The sequence below is a fragment of the Mus caroli genome, chromosome 19 (assembly GCF_900094665.2).
Source record: "Mus caroli chromosome 19, CAROLI_EIJ_v1.1, whole genome shotgun sequence".
Lineage (NCBI taxonomy): Eukaryota > Metazoa > Chordata > Mammalia > Rodentia > Muridae > Mus > Mus caroli.
The window spans coordinates 38,199,390-38,224,333 of NC_034588.1; the positions used below are offsets into that span (position 1 = coordinate 38,199,390).

A 24,944-nucleotide genomic window follows, 5' to 3' on the forward strand; every position below is an offset into this window, starting at 1 on the left:
TTAATCCCCATGATTGCACCACCACCACCGCCTCTCTACCTCTATAGCTCCTAACTCACGCCATTCTTCTTTTCTAATGTTTGAAAGAGCAGGAGGACACAGTAATTAATTACATTAGGTAAATAACAATCAGCTGTTTGATTAGTGGGTAATTTAATTTTGTTAATACCTTTAGAATAATTTGATGTCAAGAAATAAAATTGAAAAATAATTGCCTTCTAATGATAAATCAAAAAGTTACAGTTTAAAAATAATATAAAAATAATATAAAAATTAACTCTAATTACAATACAAACTTCAGTAGCTACTGTATTGCAAATTAGAGGTTTATGGGAAGTAGAGCAAAGACATTTTAATTACAGTATTATTTTTATTATCAGTTTAGCAAGATAGTACTGTTTCTGAAGTCTGTCTTTTATTTTTAATTTTAATTGTATATGTAATTTGCCTACCTCTGTGTCTGTGTACCATGTGCATGCACTGCCTTTGGAGGCCAAAAAGGACATTGGATCCTCTGGGACTGGTGTACCAAGAGACAATTAAGAGCCTACATACAGATGCCAGGAATCAAACTCTGGTCCTTAGGAAGAGAAGCTGAGCCAGCTCTCCAGATCCTTAAAAGGCCATCTTTCCTGTCCTCTCTTGCTTTCTAAATTCATTGATATTTCTATGCATTTGAAAAGTAGTAATGTGTACCAAGTGTGCATGACATTAATTCTTTCTAAAGGTCATAGTTAAAGCACAGACGGATTCTCAGATCAGTTGTAATAAGTATTTGAACTTTATAGTGAGGGCCTTGACATTTTTTCTCTCTCTCTCTTTTTTTTTAAAAGACACTGTAGATTTCACTATTCTAAGGTTTTTCTCTTTCTTTCATAACAACACACAACAGCAAGACATTTAAACTGTATTTCATTAAGTACATAACAGTATTTGATGTAGTCAGTTAGAAAATCTGGTTTTCTTTTTCTTTCACACTGGTAAAGGATATAATGTTTTTGAAAAACTTTTGTACAGCTATGTGATTTTTTTTTTAATCTTCATTTTTTTTCTCTTCGTGTACCTAGTGACTTTTGCCTTTAAAAATGGACCAAGTATTTAATATTGTGTTGTGAAATAATTCACTACTTTTCATTCCAAAATACTGTGAGAGGTGAAGAAAACTGCTCTTGAGACTTTTCTCTAGAAAACTATTAACCTGAGAGAAATTTATGTTATGGACTGTTATGCAGAAAGAAGGGGACTGTTTGGACTGTTCTAGACGGTTTCTGGACATTCCAAAGCATGGCGCTTCCTTGGGAAGGCAGTTTTCAGAATCTCATTTCTGTAAAGTTTTGTAGAACTGGAGACTCTGAACCTCCATTCTTTCCTTGGTTGTTTCCAGTTTCTTTTTGTCTTGATTTTGAATGTGCTTTGACTCTTTGTTGTGTTCATTATTAGCAGTACAGACACCCCTTTTAGATTTCTCAGGGACTGTTTCCTGAGCATCCCTTCAGGGTGATAACCAGTGATTCTGCGAACCAGAAGAAAGCAGTATTTTTCAGTAAATATTGTGATGATGGGTTTTATTTATTCACTTTTTTTTATCCTTTCAGGATTTGAAAGTATTCTTGAAGGGCTGTTTGGACCTGCGTTATTAAAAGATCTCAGTTTATTTAAAGGTATTCAAAATATTTCTGGTATTTTACAGTCTTTGTGGTTAAACCTTAGTGATTTAGGTGTCTTACTCAGTTTGGTAAGTGTTAAACTGCATTCAGGGCAGAATGTTTGTGTTTAGTTTATACTGTTAGTATATGTATAGTTAGCACAATTAACTAATGAGCAGCTAGAAATTGAGTGAAGAGTTTTCTTTTCAGAGTTTTAAGACAGAAATGTCTTAGAGAGCATAGAGGAAGGAGGTTCTGGGTATGGCTGTAAGGGTGGAGCTCACACTTCTACATGTGTGAGAATCTGAGTTTGATGAAAATACAAGAATTTAAAGATAAATGTTAAATACCTACTTTTTTAGTGAGGCTTTCACAAACTATATAATAGTTTTGAAATTAGCTTTAATTTACTTTCTGAAAAATTCTGGTTTATGATTATTAAAACTTATTTGGTTTTTTTTTTGTTGTTGTTGTTTGTTTGTTTTGTTTTTTTTTTTACTTCTGCAGAGTGTGAACCTGAAAGCATTTCTGATTGGGCGTTTGATGAAAATTGTCTGTTCTGTTGCTTGAAAAGAGATCAAGTAAAGGTAACCAAGATGCTGGGGAACGTTGTCTAATGTGCTGTTTCAGGTTCTTTAAGAGTTTTTGAATCATTTTATTGGAAGATTTACAGGAAAAGGAAAATTTGTTTGCATGTTTATAAAAGATTTGATATTAGCTGGCTTTTCAGTTTAAACTGTTTTTAGTGTGTTGATTAGCCTATTAAAGAAATATTATATCCAGCCAGGCAGTAGTGGTGCTTGCCTTTAATCTCAGCACTTGGGAGGCAGAGAGAGGCAGGCAGATATTTGAGTTTGAGGCCAGCCTGGTCTACAGAGTGAGTTCCAGGACAGCCAGGATCATTCAGAGAAACTCTGTCTCGAAACCTCCTCCCCCAAAAAGAAGAAGTCTTATATCCCAACATACATTGTCTTATATATATTTAGGCAAATGAATTAACTGGGTCTCAAACTGTTACATTTATCTTAAATATAAAGTGTATAGTAATTCAAGAAATAATCATTTGTGGTACAAAAAGTTAGTAACTTGTGTAGACTTAAGACTCAGTAAGTTTCTGTTTTAAATGTTTCTTTGTAATAACTGGCTGTGAGTGCTGTTGAATTAGAAATTAGCTCAACCTTTGTGTTTCTGTTTTATTGCCTTAACAAAACAAAACAAAACATCAAACAGAATTTTATTCTGGAAACATTTCAGTTACTAAAAACTCAGTGGATTTACCACCTACCTTGCTTTCATGGTATCCTGTTTCCCATGGTTTCCTGCTACAAAGTCTAGGAAACATTCTGATTTCTTCTTTCTGCTATATAAGAACTTCAGTTTACTGGCAAACTTCTGTCAAATACTCCTATTGCATTTTGTCTATTTATTTCATGTATGTGAGTCCACTGTGCTGTCTTAAGACACACACTAGAAGAGGGCATTGGATGCCCATCATAGATGGTTGTGAGCCACCATGTGGGTGCTGGGAATTGAACTCAGGACCTCTGGAAGAGCAGTAGGTGCTATTAACTGCTGAGCCATCTCTTGAGGCTGTATTTTGTTCCTTTTTTATCCCCACAGATATCACTGTAGTCTATACCTCTAGTATTATTTCTGGACTTCTGAAATAACATGATTTGTATTGAACAAAAATCCTTTTTCTTTTTCTAACCTTAAGCGTATGTTCTTTTGTTTATGCCTCTGCTGTCCTCTGACAGTGCACACTCACTCCTATTGCTGCTTCCTCTTTCATATGATTCTAACACATGTAATTTATACAGCTGTTTGTCAGTTGATAGTATGCCTTGCCTTTCCCCCCTTTTCTGAAAGTTCTGAGTATTTGTTTTTGCCTTTATTCCAGTTGCTGAAGGGAGCTATGCTTATGTGTTCTTTGTCTCTGTCTACTACTGTTGTCTTGGCTATTGTGGAAAAGTTGCTTTTGACATCTGAATGCTGTCATGTGGTGGTCTAAGAGCTTCTTACATATATTAGTGGCATCTTTTTCCTGTTTTCTCCATGAAAATCATTCCTGCTAAAATCCACAATGGTATATTTTGTTAAATAAATGAGAAGGTTGTATTGAAATTTACAGGCTCTGAAAGAGTACAGAATACTCTTGCCTTCTTACTCTCCCCTTGCCCTCTCTCTCCCTTCCCCATCTCTCCCCATTCCTCTCACCCTACTCTTTCCATGTGCTCATGGCCAGCCACTTCTCCCCTCCCCTCCCCTCCCCTTNCTCCCCTCCCTTCTCCTCTCTGTGTGTCTCTCTCCCTCCCCCCTTTCTCTGTCTCTATTACCCTCCTAATTCCCCTCCCCATGCTCTGAATAAACTCTATATTCTATACTTAAAAAAAGAAAAAAAAGAAAGAATACAGAATAAAGCAGCATTGTCAAGAGCAGCCTGAAGATGGAGTGGATGTTTATTTACATTCTATGTGTTTGCATTTATGTGTGTATATATATTAGATGTTAGCTATTGAGCAAATCATTTAATAGGAATTGTGGTAGAAGAGGAGGAGAAACAGTTGTTTTCTTTTTATATTAGAATTGGGAAGAGAACCGTTCTCTGCTGAGAGATGGATCAATATGTTACTATGATTGAGAGTTTTCTGTTGATGTATAAGGACAAAATACTGTGTTAATATTCTTAGAAGAACAGATAAGACATGAAATAATGTGTCATTTAAAAGAGATGCTTTTGTTCATTGTAGTTTTGCGTTGTTTTTTTTTTTTAAGATTTATTTACTTTTTATGTATATGTGTACACTGTAGTTGTCTTCAGACACACCAGGAGAGGACATCGGACCCCATTACAGATGGTTGTGAGCCGCCATGTGGTTTCTGGGAATTGAACTCAGGACCTCTGGAAGAGCAGTCAGTGCTCTTAACCACTGAGCCATTTCTCCAGTCCCAGTTTTGCAGGGTTTGTTTCCTTTTTTTAAAAATCCTTTATTTTTTTTTATCTCCCACCCCCCTATTCCCCTACCCCCACTCCCGTTTTGCAGTTTTTAGTTGGGTTTTTAACTGGAGTGTTTTTCTATAGGGAGAGGGATGTGCACATATATGTGCAGGTTTACTCACCTGTGCTTGTGTACACATGGAGACCAGAGGATTGACTTTGGATGTCTTCCTCTATTGCTCTCCACTTTATAGGTTATTTGAAAGGTCTCTCACTGAATCTGGATGTCACTGCTGTCACCCAGATTAGCTGGCCAGTGAGCCTTTGGAATCCACCTGTGTACCGTTGTTCTCCTACCTCACTGCAGATGTTTTAGGTGTGCACTGGCCACACCTGGCTTTTTCATGGGTTCTGTGATCTGAAGTTACTGAGCCATCTCCCCAGATGGAGAACGTGTTTCTGTTTGACAGCTCAGCTGGTTCTAAGAGTCTGATTTCTTCACTCGACACCATTCAGTCTCTTTGATTTATTTGTTTTCAAGAGAGCCGTCTAGTAATGGAAGACAGAAAATGAAGGAGCTTTATATATAACCTTTGTTGAATTATATTGAAAATGATTATACTCTGGGACTCGTTGCAAGCATTTGTAACATCTTTTCTGAGAAAGATTAGAGTTGAGAAATAAACCCAGTGCTTTGAAACTAACATCTGTAAAATAAAAAAAGTTAAAAAATGGAAAGACTAAGATAATATGATAATACTCAATGTGTATTGTGTATTACTGGAGTCTTGAGTTTGCGGTTACTGATGAGATAATGTAGAGTGTGTCTGGAAAAGCAGAAGCAATGGCTATTTGAGAAAGAGGTGGATGTTTTGTGTTTTCACTTTTAATATGAGCTAATAGAAAATTTAACGAAAAGTAAGGGTAGTAGAATGGATAACAGATACAACTTTTATATTTACTTACAGTAGGTAAAAAAGAAACCCACAACGCAGCTCACTATCTTAGGGAAATGGAACTGATCATTCACCTGTTGGTTACAATGGTCCTTTCTTTTGGAGGAGTGTGTTGTAAGACCTCTGGTGAATGCCTAAAATCACTGCTGGTATGGTCTTGTATCTGCACTTGTTTTGTTTCTTCTTTTGTTGCTCTTGTTGTTGTTGTTGTTTTATGTGTGTGTGTGTGTGTGTGTGTGTGTGTGTGTAAAAGCCTATAGTTTATAATTAGGCACAGTAGAAAGTTAATGATAGTAACCAAACTTGTAACAATCAGAATGCTTCCTGTTCATGGCTTCCATTCATCAGCCTTTCCTGCCTCACCTAAATACGCTGATGTATCGTGGCTATAGCTTTGGCAAAACTAGCATGCATACATTTTACTTTTCCTTATAGTTTCACAACTTAACCTGTTAGTCTATTGAGTTTTTTAAATTTTTTATTCCTTTAAGATTGATTTACTTCCTTTTTATATGTATCAGTGTTTTGCCTGCATGTATGTATCAGTGTATTGTCTGCATGTTTGTCTATGATACATCATAGACAATTTGTACCTCAAAAGAAAATCTGTACTTCAAAGCCATTGACTAAAGTAGTTGGTTTTCAGTGTGTAATAAAGAGGTATTCATAGTGAGAAAATCACTGGGTCCAGCAATAACCCAGAAAATGAGCCTGAACTAGGTAGGGTCTTTAACTTGAAGATTCATAGGGAAAATTCGTTTAGAGAATCTGGACTAAAGCATTGCCGATCCTTGGTGATTATGCATGTATTACATAAATGAAGGAAGTGATACTAGCTTAACTTCTAAGCTCAGATGGCTTAGGGAGATGGTAGGGGAGAAAGGTGAAATGGCCAATATAATTACCCAGAAAGTAGTTTATAGTGAAAATAAGAATGTAATTGGAAATGTCCAGTGATAAAAGTTGTGTAAATGGAATTATAATACAGAATGAAAACTTGCATTTTGAGGCAAATGATACCTTTAATTAAGATAAATCTGAAGCCTGCAGAGGACCTTCATTTTAGAAAGTAGGAAAAAAATTACTTTGGAAAGAAGAACAGTAGGATAAAAGAGTTGCCTGCTTTGCATTAAGTATCTTCCAGGTTCTACAAGGAACAAGGTCCAAGGTCTCTTTTCTTTTTATTCTAATATTCTAGTAACATAAACACCTGGTCATTTCTCAGAATTGAATGGACCTTAAATGAGATGAACAAGTGCGCCAAGCCAAGCCAAATACACTTTTAAGAGAATAAATAGCACACCAAGATTACTGGTTATGGGAGCTGGACTTTTAAGTCTGATGGCATTAATGAGAAACTAGGCAGTTCTGGATGTTCCATAATGGATGTATATTACCAGTCTTTCAAGTAATTCAAGAGTAATAAAGAAAACGAGCAGATAATGCTTGGTGAAGACTTTAAGGGAAGATTTTTGGAGCACACTGGAAGCTTGAGCAGTTTTTATAGTTTTAGGAAAAGCTGGAGAGAAAGAAATTAAGATGGGACATAGTGCAATAAAGATTTTATATACAGCTTTTGCAGAGGAGCCAAATTCACTTTTGGCACTTAAGTTGGACTGCTCACAACCACCTGTAACTCCTTCTCCTGGGGACTCCAACAGTTTCTTCTGAACTTTGCTGGGACAACCTGCTCCCCTATGTGCATATACCCACATACAGACAGATGTATACACATAATTAAAGATTTAAAAAACAAAACAGAACAATGGAATAGCTGAATAAGGCAAGATGGTAAGAAAACCAGCAGGAAATTAGCATGGGAGTTTACGACACACTCAGTGTAACATTAGGAGTCACAGTTGTCAGGAATTCAACAAGACTGCCTTAAGCAGCTAGGCAACAGGCGGATTTCTGAGTTCGAGGCCAGCCTGGTCTACAGAGTGAGTTCCAGGACAGCCAGGGCTACACAGAGAAACCCTGTCTCGAAAAAACAAAAACAAAAAAAGACTGCCTTAAGCAGTAAGACTGTTGCCTGGCCTGAGAACTTGTTCATAGCACTTCCTCATTTCAGAGTGTTCTAGCCATGCCAGCAACAGAAAAGGTAGTTTCAATCAAGAAAATTAATTGGTAAGATGACTTCTTTCATCATTGTATTTTTAAGCGAGAAAAATATTGAAGTCTTCTTGTTTGGTTGGTTGGTTGATTGGTTTTTCGAGACAGGGTTCCTCTGTATAGCCCTGGCTGTCCTGGAACTCACTTTATAGACCAGGCTGGCCTCGAACTCAGAAATCCACCTGCCTCTGCCTCCCGAGTGCTGGGATTAAAGGCATGTGCTGCTACTGCCCGGCAATATTAAAGTCTTGATATTTAAAAAAATACTCTTGTGAGTGTTCCATTACAAAGGTGAAACATTTTGAATAGACCTTAATGTTGTAAGATTTGTATTGATTCTGAAGTTTCTTTCTGTAAATGTTCCCTCCTCCTTGAGAAGAACCCACCCCAATTCCTCCCCACCACACACTGATAACTATGTAGCCCTTGCATCCCTGGAAATCTGTGTGGATCGGGCTTCACAGATCTACCTGTTTCTCTCTTCCTGCCAAGTGTGGAGGAGTGTTTGCGCATGGACTTTGTTTTTGTTCTTCCCCATCTACTATAAAGACCATTTTTTAAATAGTATTTCTCTTCTCTGGGCCTTGTTTGGTATTAGATTTATGTTCTTTATAATATTATTTATATTTTCATTACACTTACTTATTGGGGTATAGGCATGTGTAGGTCAGAGGACAACTTGCAGGAGTTGGTTTGCATCTACCATGTAGGTCCCCAGATCAAACTTAGGCCCTCAGATTTGGAAGAAAGCACTTTTATCCGTTGAGGTATATTGCCACTCTTATTTGCATCTCGGATTATACTTCTTTGTGGCTTTATTATATGTTTTAGTTTTTAATTTTGAAAAGATTTTATGTGTATTTGTGGGCACACAAATGTGCAGGTGGCCTCAGAGGCCAGAAATGGGCAGTGAGGGGAGGTTGGATAGCTGGACCTGGAGTTAACACTCATTTGGGAATTGCCATGTCGGGATAGAACCTAGGTCCTCTGAAGACACTGAGCCATCTCCAGCCCCCGTGGGTAGGACTTTTATCAATGTAATAGATAATACAAATACAAAACTAGTTCTGTGTAGTGGCACAGATATAGTGCTGTAGGAGTTTGTAATGCTTAGACTTTATAATGCTATTATTACCACTGGGCAGTTTTATATATCCTTGCACTTAAAATGACTTTGGGCATCTAGAGATTTCTATAGTCACGAGGATAGTGGATACAAATTTCAGAAGACCTGATGTGTTGTTTGTAAATGAAAATTAGGGATAGTATTAACCTTTAGATAGATGTCATTACTATTAACTGTGAGGGTGCCTTGCATTTATCTTTAATACTTTTTAATAGCATCTACTTGTATAATGGAAACAATGTCCACAGCAAATGTTGAGTTGCTATATATAGTTTGAATACTGCATTAAAACTCAGTTTCCGTATAGTTCTTTTGAGAGGTTCTAAAAGATAGTTGCCTACAGGATGATTCATTTTCTTTCATATGCCATTCTCTTTCAGCTTATGAGATCGCAGGTCTGTTTCATTAGGAAGCTAAAGGAATGGTGTGTGTGTTGGGGTGCGTGTGTGTGTGAAGGCTGTACTGGGAGAGTTACCAGTTTGATAGGGACTGTATTAAACATTTAGATTGTTTGTGGTAATATTAACATCTTAATACTTAGGTATTTATCTTAAAAAAAAATAGGATTTGACATACTTCCAATGGTAAAAACCAACAACTGTACATTGCACTCATTACATAAAAGCACCAGTTAGTGGAAGATAAAAGTATTGAGTAATACTCAGTCATGGATCTAATATTCATATGAGCAAGCCTTGAGCAGCGGCCAAATGTCTCTATTTTAATACTAATGGCAAGAATCTCACAACTTTTTACAGGTGTTGTATGAACTTTTACGAGATCGTTGCATTTTCAATTTACTTTTAAAAATGTTGATATTAATGTCTCTCTGTCTCTGAAACCCCGTTCTTTTGGCTTCACTAATGTTAAGCCATTACTTCTTTGTGTTTCAAACTTCACATGTTCACTTTTAAAAGGGACTAAACAATCTCTCCCAAATTAAAAAAAGTTCCAGCCCCTTTCAGCCTATAAATGTAGTTAACCTACTCATTAACTTGGCAGTTTGTTTAGTCAAACTGAAGATAGCGTTTATATATGGAAAAATTACATTGAACACAATTTATACTTTGTTTATATAAAGAGCAATAAATTAAGATTCTCTGCTAGACTATTGACCTTAAAGTATATGAGCATTTAGAGTGGTGGTACCATTTTCTCTAAAACTTACTGGCATTTAAAACATTAAGATGAAGAAATTGGCACATCTTGTCAGCTTTTCTAAGATCATTGCTAGAAATGTCAGGAAGCATAGGTAACAGGAAAGGCTGTATAGCTATAGGCTCATGACTCTGAAAAAACTTTTCTAACGTAATCACTACAAAACTTGTATGTATATACTTGCTTTTAGTTCCTGTGGTATCAATTTATAACAATTTTAACTAAATTTAGGTAGTCAAGGAACATAGTAGACAGGAGTAGCTTTCAAAGTCATCCTCTCATTTCCCAGTTACACTTGGAAAACCCAGGCTACTTTATTCTTCCCAAGAGAAACTTGTCATTTGATTTTCCATTTCCTTTTCTTACATTCCTCAAGAGAAAATAAGCAGCCACTTAAGCCTCTTCCTCCAATCTTACCTCCCCAGTTCTAGGGTAACAATTGTTAGACTTCAAAAAGAAATGTTTGGCCTTACTATTTAAAATTTAGCTTCATGGACAGTTTATTGCTGGGAGGATTAGCTTCCATGCTGATATAAGTTTGTTCCATTGTTTTTTTAGTGATGTCTTTGCTATTTCAGGGACCTGTGAAGCTATGATTGTTTTAGGTCTGGGAGAAGTTTAATATTTCTATCAGGTCAGCAAAATAAGCCCTAAGCCTTGACCACAGGCTGCTTTTTAAGTACCTTCAAGTTCAAGTTAAAGAGGCTGTGTAGGCAGCAGAATTTGCATGTGGCTTGTAAGACCTTAAGTATTTACTGTATATCATTCTTAATGGATTACTGGTTACTCTTTACTCAGTGTCACATTTGGAACCTAGTATCTCATTTTCAGTATTTCAAAACTGAGGTGGTGCTTACATATAGTAAAAGTAATTCAGAGAGTAGGGTTAGTTCATTTTGAAACGCTCTGTTATATACACATAACCGTCAGCAAAGTGACGGTTGCGTACCCTGAGGGCTTGCCCCCTGCTCCTTTGTAGTTAATTTTTTCCACAATCCTCCAGGCTTATGCAATCTAACTAGAGTTTTATCTTTCCTAGAATTATATATGACCCTGCAATATGCAGTCTTATGTTTGACTGTTTTTGCTTAACTGTTTTTAAGACTCCTATTGTCTTAATACATAATCTTTATACATAATCTTCTGTTCCTTCATTTTCTTTGTAATTTCTCTTAGCATAGATATGCTACAATTGCCGGGCATGGTGGTGCACACCTTTAATCCTAGCAGAGGCAGGCGGATTTCTGAGTTCGAGCCCAGCCTGGTCTACAAAGTGAGTTCCAGGATAGCCAGGGCTATACAGAGAAACCCTGTCTCAAAAAACAACAACAAAAAAATATATATATAGATAGATAGATAGATAGATAGATAGATAGATAGATAGATATAGATATAGGTATGCCACAATTTAGCCATTCATTTTATGTATATGAGTGTTTTGCATATATGTGTTATGTACCACATGCCTAGTGCCTGCAGAGGTCAAAAGAAAGCATCAGGCACTTTAGAACTGGAATTATAAACTATGAGCCACACTATGACGCTTGGAACTCAGCCTCCACCGTCTGCAAGAACAGCAAGTACTCTTAACCACTGAGCCACCACTGGCTTCGAGCTGTTCATTTGAATTGTTGTTAGGTTGTGACTGTTGTGACTTGTGAGTAGTGTGTCTCTTCATGCTGAGTAGTATTGTATGTTATTCATCTAACTCGTTTCTTTCACCACATAAGAGAGCACCAGTGTTCCACGTCTTGACAGTGTTCGTAGTGTCCATTTTGACATTATCCAGTGGGTATGTAGAGATACTTATCCATTACACTTTTAATTTTTATTTCTTGGGTGACCATTTATGTTGAGACTTTCATATTCATGTCTCCCTGCTTTCTTTCTTTCAAGACAGGGTTTCTCTGTATAGCCCTGGCTGTCCTGGAACTCACTTTGTAGACCAGGCTGGCCTCGAACTCAGAAATCCGCCTGCCTCTGCCTCCTGAGTGCTGGGATTAAAGGTGTGCGCCACCACGCCCGGTTGTTTCCCTGCTTTCTTGCCATTCCTCTCTGTTTATACAGACACACCCTCATATGTATGTTTGGTGAAATATTTCTTTGACCTGTTTGCCATTTAAAGAAATTCACTAAGTTCTTTAATTTATTTACCTGTTTATTCTGGGAATCAAACTCAGGTCTCCAGGGGTATGTAGAAAATGCCTTTACCCACTAATTCATCTCCCCAGCCTCCTCAGATACAACATAGACTAAGATATACTCTATATTTGAAAACATCTTTTGGAGGTTTTTATTGCCATGCCACTCCAAAAAAGCAGCAAAGTATAATATTAGGTGATATATTTTCAAAGATTTCTATTTTTATTTTTATATATAGGGGCATCTTGCTTGCATGTATGTCTGTATGCCATGAATGTGTCGTGCCCAAGTAAGCTAGAAGAGGTCATTGGTTCCCCCTGGCACTGTAGTTACAGACAGTTGTAAACTGTCATGTGGGTGCTGGGAGTCAAACCTGGGTCCTCTGGAAGAAAAGCCAGTATTCTTAACTACTGAATCATCTCTCCAACCCCCATTAAAGTTTTTAGTAAAGAGCTTGATGTCTTACTGGACAAGATCTTAGCCTGTTGACTATTGCAGCTTTAGACCTGGATGGTCAGACTACAGCGTGTTGGCTGTAGTTCTTTTCCTTCTATCTCCTATTACTCCAGGGCACATTTGTGTGTCGATTTGACACAACATTTCACTATGTATTACTGACTCACAGCACAGACCAGGCTGGCCTCAAACTCAGATCCTCCTTTCTGCCTACCAAGTGTGTGTCACACCTTGCCACCCTCTCACTCCCAGCATCTTTAAAAGAAATTAACTTAAGAGGACTTGAGGATCATCACATTGGTTCAGAGGATCCAAGTCTGACCACTTGAATTGGGTCCATGGAACCCCGTGGTGGAAGGAAGAGAACCAGTGCCTACAAGCTGTTCCCTATAATCCATACATTGTAGCATGTGTGCAGGCACTCACAATAAATAAAGATCTAAGAAAACAAGGGGTATTGGAAAATTGATACAAATTAGATATGCTACCAGAAATATAGTACTCCAAATCAAGTTGGTCTTTTCTACAAATCCTGTATACAGAATTAAACCATCGCTTCTTCTCAAGTATGAAATAGCCAGTACATAGGAGCTGTCTATAAATTATGGTATTTTATTTGAGACCTATTAATGTCTGCTTGAATGAATGTAAAACAATTGCTGAAAGAGAAGGCAGCATTTTCTATTCTGTCAAAGCTGATCTATGGGAATTGATAAAGGATAGTAGGAGAGCTCACTATGATTTTTAACGGAGTTGAGAGAATAAAGCTATAATGGCCAGGCAGTGTTAAAAACAGAAACACTGAATGAGTGTTTGCATTCCAGATACCAACTTATTATAAATACCAATGTAGTTTTAAATGGTACAATAATAATAAAAATGAAACAATACAAGCTGGGCGTGGTGGTGCCTGCCTTTAATCCCAGCACTTGGGAGGCAGAGGCAGGCAGATTTCTGAGTTCGAGGCCAGCCTGGTCTACAAAGTGAGTTCCAGGACAGGACAGACAGGGTTACACAGAGAAACCCTGTCTCCAAAAAACCAAAAAAAAAAAAAAAGAAAAGAAAGAAACAATGCCTTATATGCTCTTAACATTAGTTGGAAAATAAAGGATTATCTTACAAATTGTATTAGGATTGTTGGTTGATCATTTTTGCCTTCAGCAAATTCATAATATGCAATATGCAAAATGTAATACTCAAAGTAGCTGAAATAAAAATTGTTTCCATCTAAAATTATTTTAGATTTGTTATCCATTCATTGATTTTTTTCTTTTAATGTATATGTTTCACCTGCTTGTTTGTGTGTGCATGTGTACCATGTACATCTTGGTACTGGCAGGATCAGAAGACATTGGAGACCTTGAAACAAGGGTTCTGCATATTTGTGAGTTACCACATAGGTGTTGGAAACTAAACCCAGTCCTTTAGAATAGCAGCAAGTGCTCTTAACCATTGAGCCGTCTCTAGCTCCGTTCTTCAATTTATTTTATTTTTTAATTGCATGTATTATAAGCTAAACCTGGTCACAGGAGCAAAGTTGGGGGCTGTGTGCCAGGAAAACCAAGCTGCTGCTTTTGCTCCGTTTGTTTTGATAATCTATTCTAAAAAAAAATACTAGAAACGTGGAACATACTCATTGAAACATTTTTAAAATTTTTATGTGAAGATTTATTCAAACATTTTCATTATCTAATAAAGATTTTATGTATTATCCCGATAATAAACTCTAAATTGCCACACTCTGATCACAATATTTAATATAAAACAGCCTTGGCTGTTTTTCTAGTGTGAGGGAGGCAGAGTCAGGTAAATTTAGTTTAAGATGGACGAGTCTGATCTACAAAAAGTTTACCTCTGCTAGGCGTGGCGGCACACACCTTTAATTCCAGCACTCAGGAGGCAGAGGCAGGCAGATTTCTGAGTTCGAGGCTAGCCTGGGCTATACAGAGAAACCCTGTCTCAGAAAACCAAAAAAAAAAAAAAGAAAGAAAAAAATGTTTACCTTCTTTATAAAAATAGGTATGTCTAGATTTTCAATACTGATTAGTCTCACGAAACTTATGAAAGAATCTACTTTCAAGTGATTTTGGAGTCATTGTACAGTATTATAATTTCCCAAGGTTCATCATTTTTCTCTGTGTTCTTAGGGAAAGAAACTGTGTAATAGTCATCTTAGCAAATGTCATGGCTTTGGCAAGATTAAATCCTATATGATAATTCTCTCTCTTTTTGGTGGGGTGGGGTTCGAGACAGGGTTTCTCTGTCTAGCCCTGACTGTCCTGGAACTCACTCTGGAGACCAGGCTGTCCTCAAACTCAGAAATCTGCCTGCCTCTGCCTCCCAAGTGCTGGGTTTAAAGGCGTGCGCCACCACTGCCCAGCTCAGATAATTCTTTAATATAAAAAAATCTTAACCTGCCTACAGAAGAAAGGCGGATTTCTGAGTCTGAGGACAGCCAGGGCTACACAGAGAAACCCTGTCTTGAAAAAATTTAAAACAAACAAACAAACAAAACCCTTAAAATAGAACAGTAATAGATTCCTCTGTTTTGGAGTTCCATGGGAGAATTCCATTAAGCAAGCAGTTGTGACTATGAAGGCCTGCAGGTAAGCATATCATCCTTCTAACAGAAGTCAGGCTTAGAGAAACTCAGTTTAAAACTCTTTATTGATTCTTTGTGAATTTCATAGCATGCACCCCAGTCTCCCCATCCCTCCATATCCGCCCTCCACCTTTGCAACCTTCCCCCAAAAGAAAACAAAACAAAAAAGTCAAATAAGTATTACAAAGAAGGAAAACAAGCCATTCTGCCATAGAAGCTGCCTCGTTTTTCAATTATTTATCAAGGAGTTTAAAAAACCAGTGTTATTACAGCAATAACTGTGTGGTTAATTACTTGGTAGTATGTCTTATGATAATAAGTAGATTTTGGAGACAGAATTAACTGTAGGCGTGAGCTGACTTAGCAGCTTACATCCTAAAACAAGTAACTCCTAGGAGATAGAAATTCTAGTAGACCTTCAGCCTTATTCCTATTTGGTTCTGGACAAAAGCTTCCTTTTTATATCAAAGCAACCAATGTCTTTTAGTTAGTTATAGGACAGTATCACATGTTTTTATTACATTTTGTGCTACCATTTGTAATGCATGTATTTAAAATACAGATTTTGTGGAGGAATACTAATAATGGAATATTTGTTGATTTCTTGTCACTTGAGTATTCAGTTCTGTTAGTTCTGTGCTGCATAAACTTTCTTGTTTTTGTTGGTTCTTTGTGTATTGTGCAAGTATGTGTGTGTGTGTGTGTGTGTGTGTGTGTGTGTGTGTGTGTGTGTGTGTGTGGAGAGAGAGAGAGAGAGAGAGAGAGAGAGCGCGTGAGCGTGAGCGTGAGCGTGAGCGAGCAAGGGACAGTAAGCCATGGTTTATTGTGGATCGTTCTGGGTGCCGGGATTAGAGGCGTGCACTACCACATGTGGCATCCTGCTCTACATTTGTAGACAGGAAGTTCAGTTGCAGTCAATAACATGTATGATTAAAGTAGAAAACAAAGCAAAATGTGTGATTTGTTCTACTTTTAATCTTTAGTTCTTTTTCTGGATAAAGCAAGTAAAACAACTATTTAATTGAGAATGAAAGTCATTTGTACATGTAGTATAGTATATGCATGCACACAGTTAGAGTTGGAAGTGTATTCATGCACATGTAGGTAGAATAGCTTTAATAGAGGTATCTTTAATTCCTTTACTACTGAATCTTTTGAGCCAGTCTTTTACTGAAGTTGAAGTTCACAGTTCTGTTGGACTGAACAGTCTACCAGCAAGTTCTAGTGATCCTCTCCAGTGATGACATTGAGGGTCATACGTGTCTGACTTTTTCCCCCGAGCGCTAAGACTCTATAGATTTAGGTCCTTGTGCTTGCATGATAATCATTTCACTGATTGGACCATCTCCCCATTTCTTACACAGAAACTCAGATGTTCTTCTAACATAAGCCTCAAGAATAGAAAGAAAACCCTATAACTCTTCATAGATAGACATACTACTTAGAAATGCCTAAACCCATTATTAAAAAGCAAAATCTTTTTGGCAAACACTTCAGAGGAGGCGGGTAGCTCCTTTTTAGTATCAGTTGAAAAAATGTGTTAAAAAGTTAATGTTAGACTGGCAGTCATGGCACACACCTTTAATCCCAGCATTCAGGAGGCAGAGGCAGAGGCAGAGGCAGAGGCAGAGAGATCTCTGAGTTTGAGGCCAGCCTGGTTTACAGAGTGAGTTCCAGGACAGCCACGGTTCCCAGAGACCCTGTCTGGAAAAAAAAAACAAAAAGATTAACATTATCAGAAAAAAGAAACAAGGGAAAAAAAGGCCTTCCTGAAATCTGTTTCAAATATTAGTAACAGTTTACCCCAGCAAAAGTACCTCTTTATTGTTGCAACAGACTTAGCAATGTATGCCCATCATATGGCAAAAATAGTAGAATAGTCAACTAACAGTCACTGGAGTACAACAGTATGGCATAAATGCAGGAAAAGAGCAGGTAAGTGGAGGAGAGCCAGACTGGGCAGATACTGAATAGTCATAACACAGTCATCTAAGACATGGCACCAGGACCTACTCTGCAGAACTGCATGAGATGATTTACTCTTGCAGTTGCAACACTTTGGAGGTGAAAGAAGGAGAATCATACGTTTGAGTGGAGCCTGGATAAATACTGAGGTCCTGCTTCATACATGGGGAAAACAAGTGCATTGTGAATCACTTATACCCAGCAAACATAATATATATCAGGCCACATTACTCATGCTTACTAGGTACTTGGATGCTTCTTCAAGTGCTAAATATAGTTAACACAGTGATCTGGAAATTACCTCTTAGCTGTGTAGCTAAGAAAGTGAAAGTAGACATCCATAGAGAGACTTGAGCAGTTAACACACTCTCTCATTCCTCGTGTGATAGTGGGAGAGTGGAAGTTGTCCATGTAGTTGAAAGAATAAGAATGTCCATTTAGTAGGATGCTCACAACCATCCATTGGATGGAGCACAGGGTCCTCAATGAAGGAGCTAGAGAAAGAACCCAAGGAGCTGAAGGGGATTGCACCCCATAGGAGGAACAACAATATGAACTAACCAGTACCCCCCATAACTCCCAGAGACTAAACTATCAGACAAAGAGCACACATGGTGGGACTCATGGCTCCAGCTGCATATGCAGCAGAGGATGTCCTAGTCGGCCATCAGTGGAAGGAGAGGCCCTTTGTCCTATGAAGGCTCTATGCCCCAGTGTTGGGGAATGCCAGGGCCAAGAAGCAGGAGTGGGTGGGTTTGTGAGCAGGGAGAGGTGGGAGGGGATAGGGAGGGTGTTTTTCAGAGGGGAAACCAGGAAAGGGGCTAACATTTGAAATGTAAATAAAAAAATATCCAATTAAAAAATCATGATTAAATAAATAAATAAAATAGATAAATAAATAGAAATACCACACCGGCCATGATATAGATGGACCTTGAAACTATATTCTAGGGGAAAATGTCACCCCCCTCTGAAAAAAAATATGGCTCCATTTAGATGAAATGACCACAATAGGCATATCTTCAGAGGTAAAATACTATAAATATAACTGGCTGTTTAGGGCCAGGTGCAAGTGGAGGAATGGCAGCTGAGTGTTAATGGGATACAAATACTCACATTGCTATGTTAATTTATAGATATGAATAACATTTGTGGGTTTTATATTCGGAGGGTGAGTTATACCTGGTGAAAGTGTTTAAAATAAATTGGTTGAAACAAGTAGTCTGTAGTGAAAATAAATGATGAGTTTATATACTACAGTGATGTGGAAGACATGTGAGCACAGGCCTTAAAAGATCCTTCGAAGGTGTACTGTGGATCCTCTCAGTATCTTCTGTGGTGCCCATCATTGTTCTAGTCTCCTGTTTAATTGTGAGAGGCAAGGATAAAAATAAGTACAGGGCACTATCACATGCAGCACTGGAAATGTTTATTCTCTATCTTACTCCATGTATGTATGTATGTGTGTGTGTGTGTGTATGTGTGTGTTCAAGCACGGACACACTGTAACTAAAAATACTGCAGTGTACTGGAACAGGAGGGTTGTGGTTTCAGTTCACTCTCAGAGTGCCAGCTTTGACTTACTTATTAATTTAACAGTCCAGTAAAAATCTGAGAGCCACCATTACAATACAGTTATCTAGAAACAGAATTTAAGTTTTAAGTATTTAAACCAATTTTTAAAAATTAAATATTTTAATTGTATTATATTAATTTGTTCTGTTGGCTTATAACAGTTGCCTTTATGCATCTGTGCTTTGGATTTTTTGAATGGGGAGAGATTTCTGTACAAACATTTCACACAATATTTTTGCAGGGACATTTAGTCGGTCTGGATGAACCAGCTTCCGGAGCTGGGCAAGAAGCTTTGCTTAAGCAAGAGCACGCAAAAATCATTCGACTCCAGAGACAAGCAGAAGAGTTCCTCAATGCAGTCTTTTATAGAAAAGGTTGGTTTCAGTGGCAAACGACACAGCTGTCTGCTTGTCATATATTAATCTCCTTAATATAGATGTCATTTTAAGTTACTCTTCAAATATTTCTGTGTTCCTTTATCACATTAAATTTGGAATAACGTTAAGACAGCCCATTGTCCTCTTTAATTTTAAACTGGGGGTGAGTCTTAGTTAAATAGTTCAGACAGAAATGTATTGTGAAACTTTGCAGCTCATTAGATAAGTTTTAGACATATAAAATGCTACTTAATAACTATAAAAATTAAATCTTAATAACTATAAAACCAGCTCAGTAAATTGAAAATCTAACCTGAAATTTTGTTTGAAGTGAAAATGTAGTTAAGCCTTACAGTTGTATTTGTAAACCTTTTTGTAAGCATTGATATCTTTTAAAATATATTTTATTTTGTGTGTGTATTTTGCTTGCATGTATGTATGTGCACCATGTATCCAATCCACTGCAACTGGAATCAGGGTAGCTGTGAGCCACCATGGGGTGTTGGGAAAATCCAGCCCACTGACATAATCTCATTTCACTGAATTCTTTAAAACTTACTTCATAGAAAACTCTACACTAAAATAATCTTTCTTGCTTACATTTTGTGTCGACATCATTCTCCTTAAAGAAGCTTGTTTTATATTGGTCCTGAAAAGCAGAACCATGTCTCTACCAGTCTTGACCAACCCATGACTCTCAAACCAAATGACATGTAGCCAAGGATAGCTGTGAATGTGGTCTAACACAAAAATGTAAACATAGCTTTGGCCATTATGATATTTTTTAAAATGTTTGTAATTGATATGGTAACATTATGTTGAAATGCCAAAAAGAGGCATGCATCTTGAGACTTCGGGATTCTTCTTAGAGACAGTTAATCCTGTTTTCATTTTATTTTTCCGCTTGTATGTGTATGTGTGAACTACTTATACACAGTGTTCTTGAAGGTTACACGAGAGTATTAGATATCCTAGAAATGGAGTTAGAGATATTTGTGAGCTTCCATGTGGGTTCTGGAAAATCCCAGTCCCTTGCAAGAACAAACACTCTTAACCATTGAACCATCTTTCTATCTCCTCCCCGCCTTCTTCCTTTGTTGTTGTTGACAACATTGTCATCATTCTTCCCATCCCTACCCCCACCAACACACAGGGTCTCATGATGTCCTCTGGCTCTCCTGGAACTCACTAAGATCTGCTTGCTTCTGTCTCCCAAGTGCTGGGATTAGAGGCAGGCATCACTATACCCTGTTTCAATTCTTTTCTTTATCCACATAACCTCTTTATGCTCTTGTTTTAATTAGTGAAGAATTTATCTGTCTGTCTATCTATTCTATCTACCTATTTTATCATCTATCCATCCACCCACCTACCTGATTTGTTTGTTTGTTTGTTGTTTTGAGATAGGGTTTTGCTTTGTAGCCCTGGGTAACCTAGATTTACAGGAGGTCCTCCTGCCTCTGCTTCCCAAATCCTGAGATTAAAAGTTATGTGACGTTATGTTAATTCTTCCTGAATGAATTCTGTTCCTTAATTACACATTTCCTTCTCCTGCTAAAGTAGAGGCAATTATGATAATTTCTAAAAATGTTTCCTACAAGGTAGATAAAGTCGTGCACACTTGTAATTCATGCAGTTGGGAAGGCCAGCTAGAACTGAAAGGAATGAAAGGAGTTATTTATACTATGGGTTCTTGGTATACTTAACCCTCCGCAGACTCAGAGAGCCCATCTCCTACCCACACCACACTTCAGCGCCTTTGTACCGCTCATTCCCCTTTTTCCTCTCAAGGTCGACAGTACACCAGAAGTGAAATAAGATTCTGATGTTTGGTTACTATTGGATACCAGCTGTCGTACTTAGTGTGATCAGTGTTTTCAGAACATTAGGTGAGATGTCCTGTAAACTTAGGATATTCCTTAACCAAGTTTGTTGTTTGAGGAAAACACATGCTTTTGTATTTTCATTGTTTTTGTTTTTTTTTCTATTAGATCCCTAGGCAAATCAGATTTCTAAGTGTGCCAGCACTTCCCTTTAATACTCATTGGCACGCTGACCTATATCTCCCAGATGAGTCTTTCAGACTCACTTTATCAGGGTAAGTGCCTGGAGTTACAAAAGAATTTTTTTTTTTTTTTTTTTTTTTTTTTTTTTGTGAGACAGGGTTTCTCTGTGTAGCCCTAGCTGTCCTGGAACTCACTCTGTAGACCAGGCTGGCCTCGAACTCAGAAATCCACCTGCCTCTACCTCCCAAGTGCAAGGATTAAAGGCGTGTGCCACCACCACCTGGCCAAGATTAATGTTTTTTTTAAAAAGTACTTTCATAAGTTTTATGACTATTTGATGGTTTTAATAAAGGATTGTGCATTGTTAGATGTGGCATCATGCTTCTTTAATCTCATCAGCCAGTCTTTTGTTCCTGCCAGCCTCGTCTGCATAATTGAGGCCCATGCCTGTCAAGGTGATGTAGTTGAGGCCATCTGAAACAGTGGTAGGGAGAGTGACATTTAAAATAGCACCTAGTGGCTTATCATCCAAAACGTTCACAATGTTTTCCACCGGGGTGTGCAGGCAGGGTCCTCGCATGGTGCGTGGTCCTAGTAAGTAATTAGCCTTTAAAACTAAAGCTAGGAAGCCTTCTCCAGTGCACACTTTCTACCTGCTCTTTGGTTAGGGGTATTGATGGTTAATCACAGCCGGTTGATGCTCTCAGTGATATTATTCTAGCCTACTTAGTTCCATGCCTCTGTCCTAGAAGAATAACCTGGGTACAATTTTTACATGCTGTTCATAATGTTTACAGTAGGAATTCTTACCTTAAAATTGGTTGCAGGATTTCAAGTGATGGGATTTGAATGAAACTTGAGTTTGTATATTGGTTGTACACTAGTGTGAGGTGCTTAGAAAAAGGAATCGTTGCTTTGGAATTGAAAGTTCTTTCTCTTTGCTTTATATCTTAATATTGTTACTTTATAGGTGTTTTATTAATCTTGATGAAAATATCTCTGAAGTGGGCATTTGTGTGCTGTAAGGCCAAAAGCAGGCACTATCCAGGGAGGTGATGTGTTTTTCAGAAGAGAGAGGAGTCTGTATAGCTGAGGGTAGCTTTCTCTGTCCTAAATGCTAAGCAGTGTAAAAGTGTTTGAGGTTTCACATTTTGGAATCTTTGTGGACCTTACCAGTTGAGAACCCTAATCTGAGAATTCAGATTTCAAACATTTTTGAATCTTATGTCAATACTTGGAAGATTGGAATTTCAGAGCACTTCGTGTTTCAGATTTTCACATTTGGCACATGTAGCCTTTAATTCCAGTGACTGGATTTAGTTTGTCCAAGGGCTGTAAATTGTGTATTTTAAATAATTTTGTGGAGTTTGGTACAACTAAGTAGGAATATACATGTCATAAAAGCAGACTTTGTGATTTGGCCTATGTAACAAGTTCTAAGAAGAGAATTATGCCTCTCAACAGACATAATCACACTCTCTCTCAGCCTGCTTTGCTACTGAGCTAAAAGTGGGGTAATTCTGCCTTTAATCCCAGCATTTGGGAGACAAAAACAAGTGGATCTCTGTGTTTTAGAGGGGGAGAGAAGGAGGGAGGGAAGGAAGGAGAGAGAGAGAGAGATATGGATGTGGGACGGGGTGGGGGGGGAGGCTCTCTCAAAGAACGATTTATTTAATAATTTCTTAAAGTAGTATTTGCCTTTTAAAATATCCCACTGACTGTCATCTAACAGTTGGGTTTTTTTCTTCTTTTTTCCTGTTCTGTCTTTTCCTGTCCTGTCCTTTCCTGTCCATATCAAGACAGGGTCTTAAAGTTCACTATGTAAACCAGCCTGACCTCCAGTTTTCAGTGAGCTCCTTGCCTCTGCCTCGAGTACTGGGATAAAAGGCGTGCCACCACATTTAGCTGTGGTGTGCTGTGCAGTGCTATAGCAGTTATATGTTTCTCTATAGGTTCTCTTCCAACTATATCTTATAATAATTGCTTCTACTTGACCCAGTTGAGAGTATTTCCCTAGACATGACCATGATTACAGAACTTTTTAAGTAAATCAAACAATGAATGCATTCCAGAAACTCCTAGTAGAAGATAGAGAACTTTAAATGGTAACAATGGCAGTCATATATACACATTGAATAGTTTGTCTCATGATTGTGGTGTTCATTCAATAAAGAAACAAGATACAATACTGGCTTTTAAACCACCAAGGTAGAACCTAATGGTTCTTAGTGTAAAATCTTTTACTCAGCACCAAGCTCTTTAATAGTTAGCCAGACTCCCATAAATTACTGTATTCTGTTACAGATTTGGAAATTTTCAAATCTTTACTACACATTCTTCTGCTTTCCATGAGGTAAAAACATACCATTAATATATTGAAGTTTTGTATATTCTTCCACATGGAGATTATATGTTATTTAGGAAAAATAGGTATTTCTATAACTATAACTGTAAAATCAATAACTATTAATAAGAAAATTCAGAAACCGGGTATGATGACACATGCCTTTAATTCTGGGTGGTATAAGTAGACAGATCACTGAGTTCCAGAGCAGTTGGGTCTACATAATGAGTTACAGGCCAACCAAAGCTAAATAGTGAAACTCTGTTTCAACAAACAAACAAACAAGATTACCAATGTAGGGGAGTGGCTGGAGAGAGGGCTTAGCAGTTAAGAACACTTGCTGCTTCTGGCAGAGGACATGTGTTTAGACCTTGGCCTGTTCATAGCCACTCACAACTACTTGTAACTCCAGTTCCAGAAGACCTGATGCCTTCTGTGACCTACACAGGCACCGGGCATGGGTAGTAATTTATATTTATTTGTGTTAATTTATATTAATGTACATTTAGCACACATACGCAAGTACTCACATTAAATGAGTGTTAGAAAGGTTGCCTAGATGGTTTAAAAGGTAAGGGTGCATTTCCTGTTGAGCCTGACCACCCAGATTGAATCCCCGGGACTCTTACGATGAAAGGAGAAAATTGACTCCTGCAGGTTGTCCTCTGACCTCCAAATGTAACACACACACACACACAAACACACACACACACAAATTGAGTGGATAAAAATATTTTAAAAGGCACTCTATGGCTCAAATTTTATTAAAATGTGATATGCAATTGGTTGTACAAATGGAATCTTTCTCTTTATTAAATATCTTTTTTTTTTACAAACTGATTACAGTACGAGTCTGTATTTATAGAGGAAATATAGGATTACATTTCCAATATATTATGAACATTTATTTACTTTTTCTAGCTAATTTTAACATATAAGAAAACTAAAGCCTTTTGAGAACTCTTTTAAAGGCCTTGAAGAGGCCTTGGGGAATTAAATGTACCAATAGAACATTAAGGTTAGTAGTAGAGTTATAAAGAAGTTTTATTAGTAGTTTCCTGTACAAGGTTAGGTCATATTTCTCTTGTTTTAAAGGTATAAGTTGGTAATTGATTTGATTGTTGTATTTATTACTTAAATAAATTGAACAGACACCTTACATCAGACAAGATTAGGGCTACAGGAATCAACACATGCAGTTCCTAGGTAATTAATTATAGAAACATGAAGAAAACAGGTTTGCACAGATGTTTTCCCTTTCATCCTAACCCCATTTGAACTTGATGATCCATCCTTTCCAGTTCTGAGAGAGTCAGTGGTTTCCGGTGGTCTTTGTTTTTAGTGAACATTGTCTAGCCGTTGATTACTTAGGTGTTTATTTCTTTAATTTCCTAGCTGTTCTCTAAAGGTTGGCAGGTTATATACTTAAAGAACTCATGGGAAAATTTCAGCTTTTGAAATGTGGTATTTAAACTTTAGCTAGGAGTTCTAAAACTGTTATTCCCAGACCGATAGTAGCTGACACCATTTCTCAAGGCCTT

General features: G+C 37.6%; 1 protein-coding gene across 9 annotated transcripts in view; it reads left to right on the forward strand.

Moving 5' to 3' along the window:
* Window positions 1-24,944, forward strand: part of Lcor (ligand dependent nuclear receptor corepressor) — a 101,231-nt gene that overhangs the window by 40,691 nt on the left and 35,596 nt on the right. For 7 of the 9 annotated variants that reach the window (XM_029472812.1, XM_029472808.1, XM_029472809.1 and 4 more), the window contains 3 exons: window positions 1,596-1,661; window positions 2,154-2,233; window positions 18,918-19,050. Coding sequence is in view for 5 of the 9 variants with exons in the window: in XM_029472808.1 (XP_029328668.1) it covers window positions 1,596-1,661; window positions 2,154-2,233; window positions 18,918-19,050 (279 nt within the window). In the remaining 4 variants the exon portion in view is untranslated. Of the gene's footprint in view, window positions 1-1,595; window positions 1,662-2,153; window positions 2,234-4,567; window positions 4,609-18,917; window positions 19,051-24,944 lie in introns of those variants that run through there. The other 2 variants (XM_029472813.1, XM_029472814.1) reach the window with 2 other exon arrangements.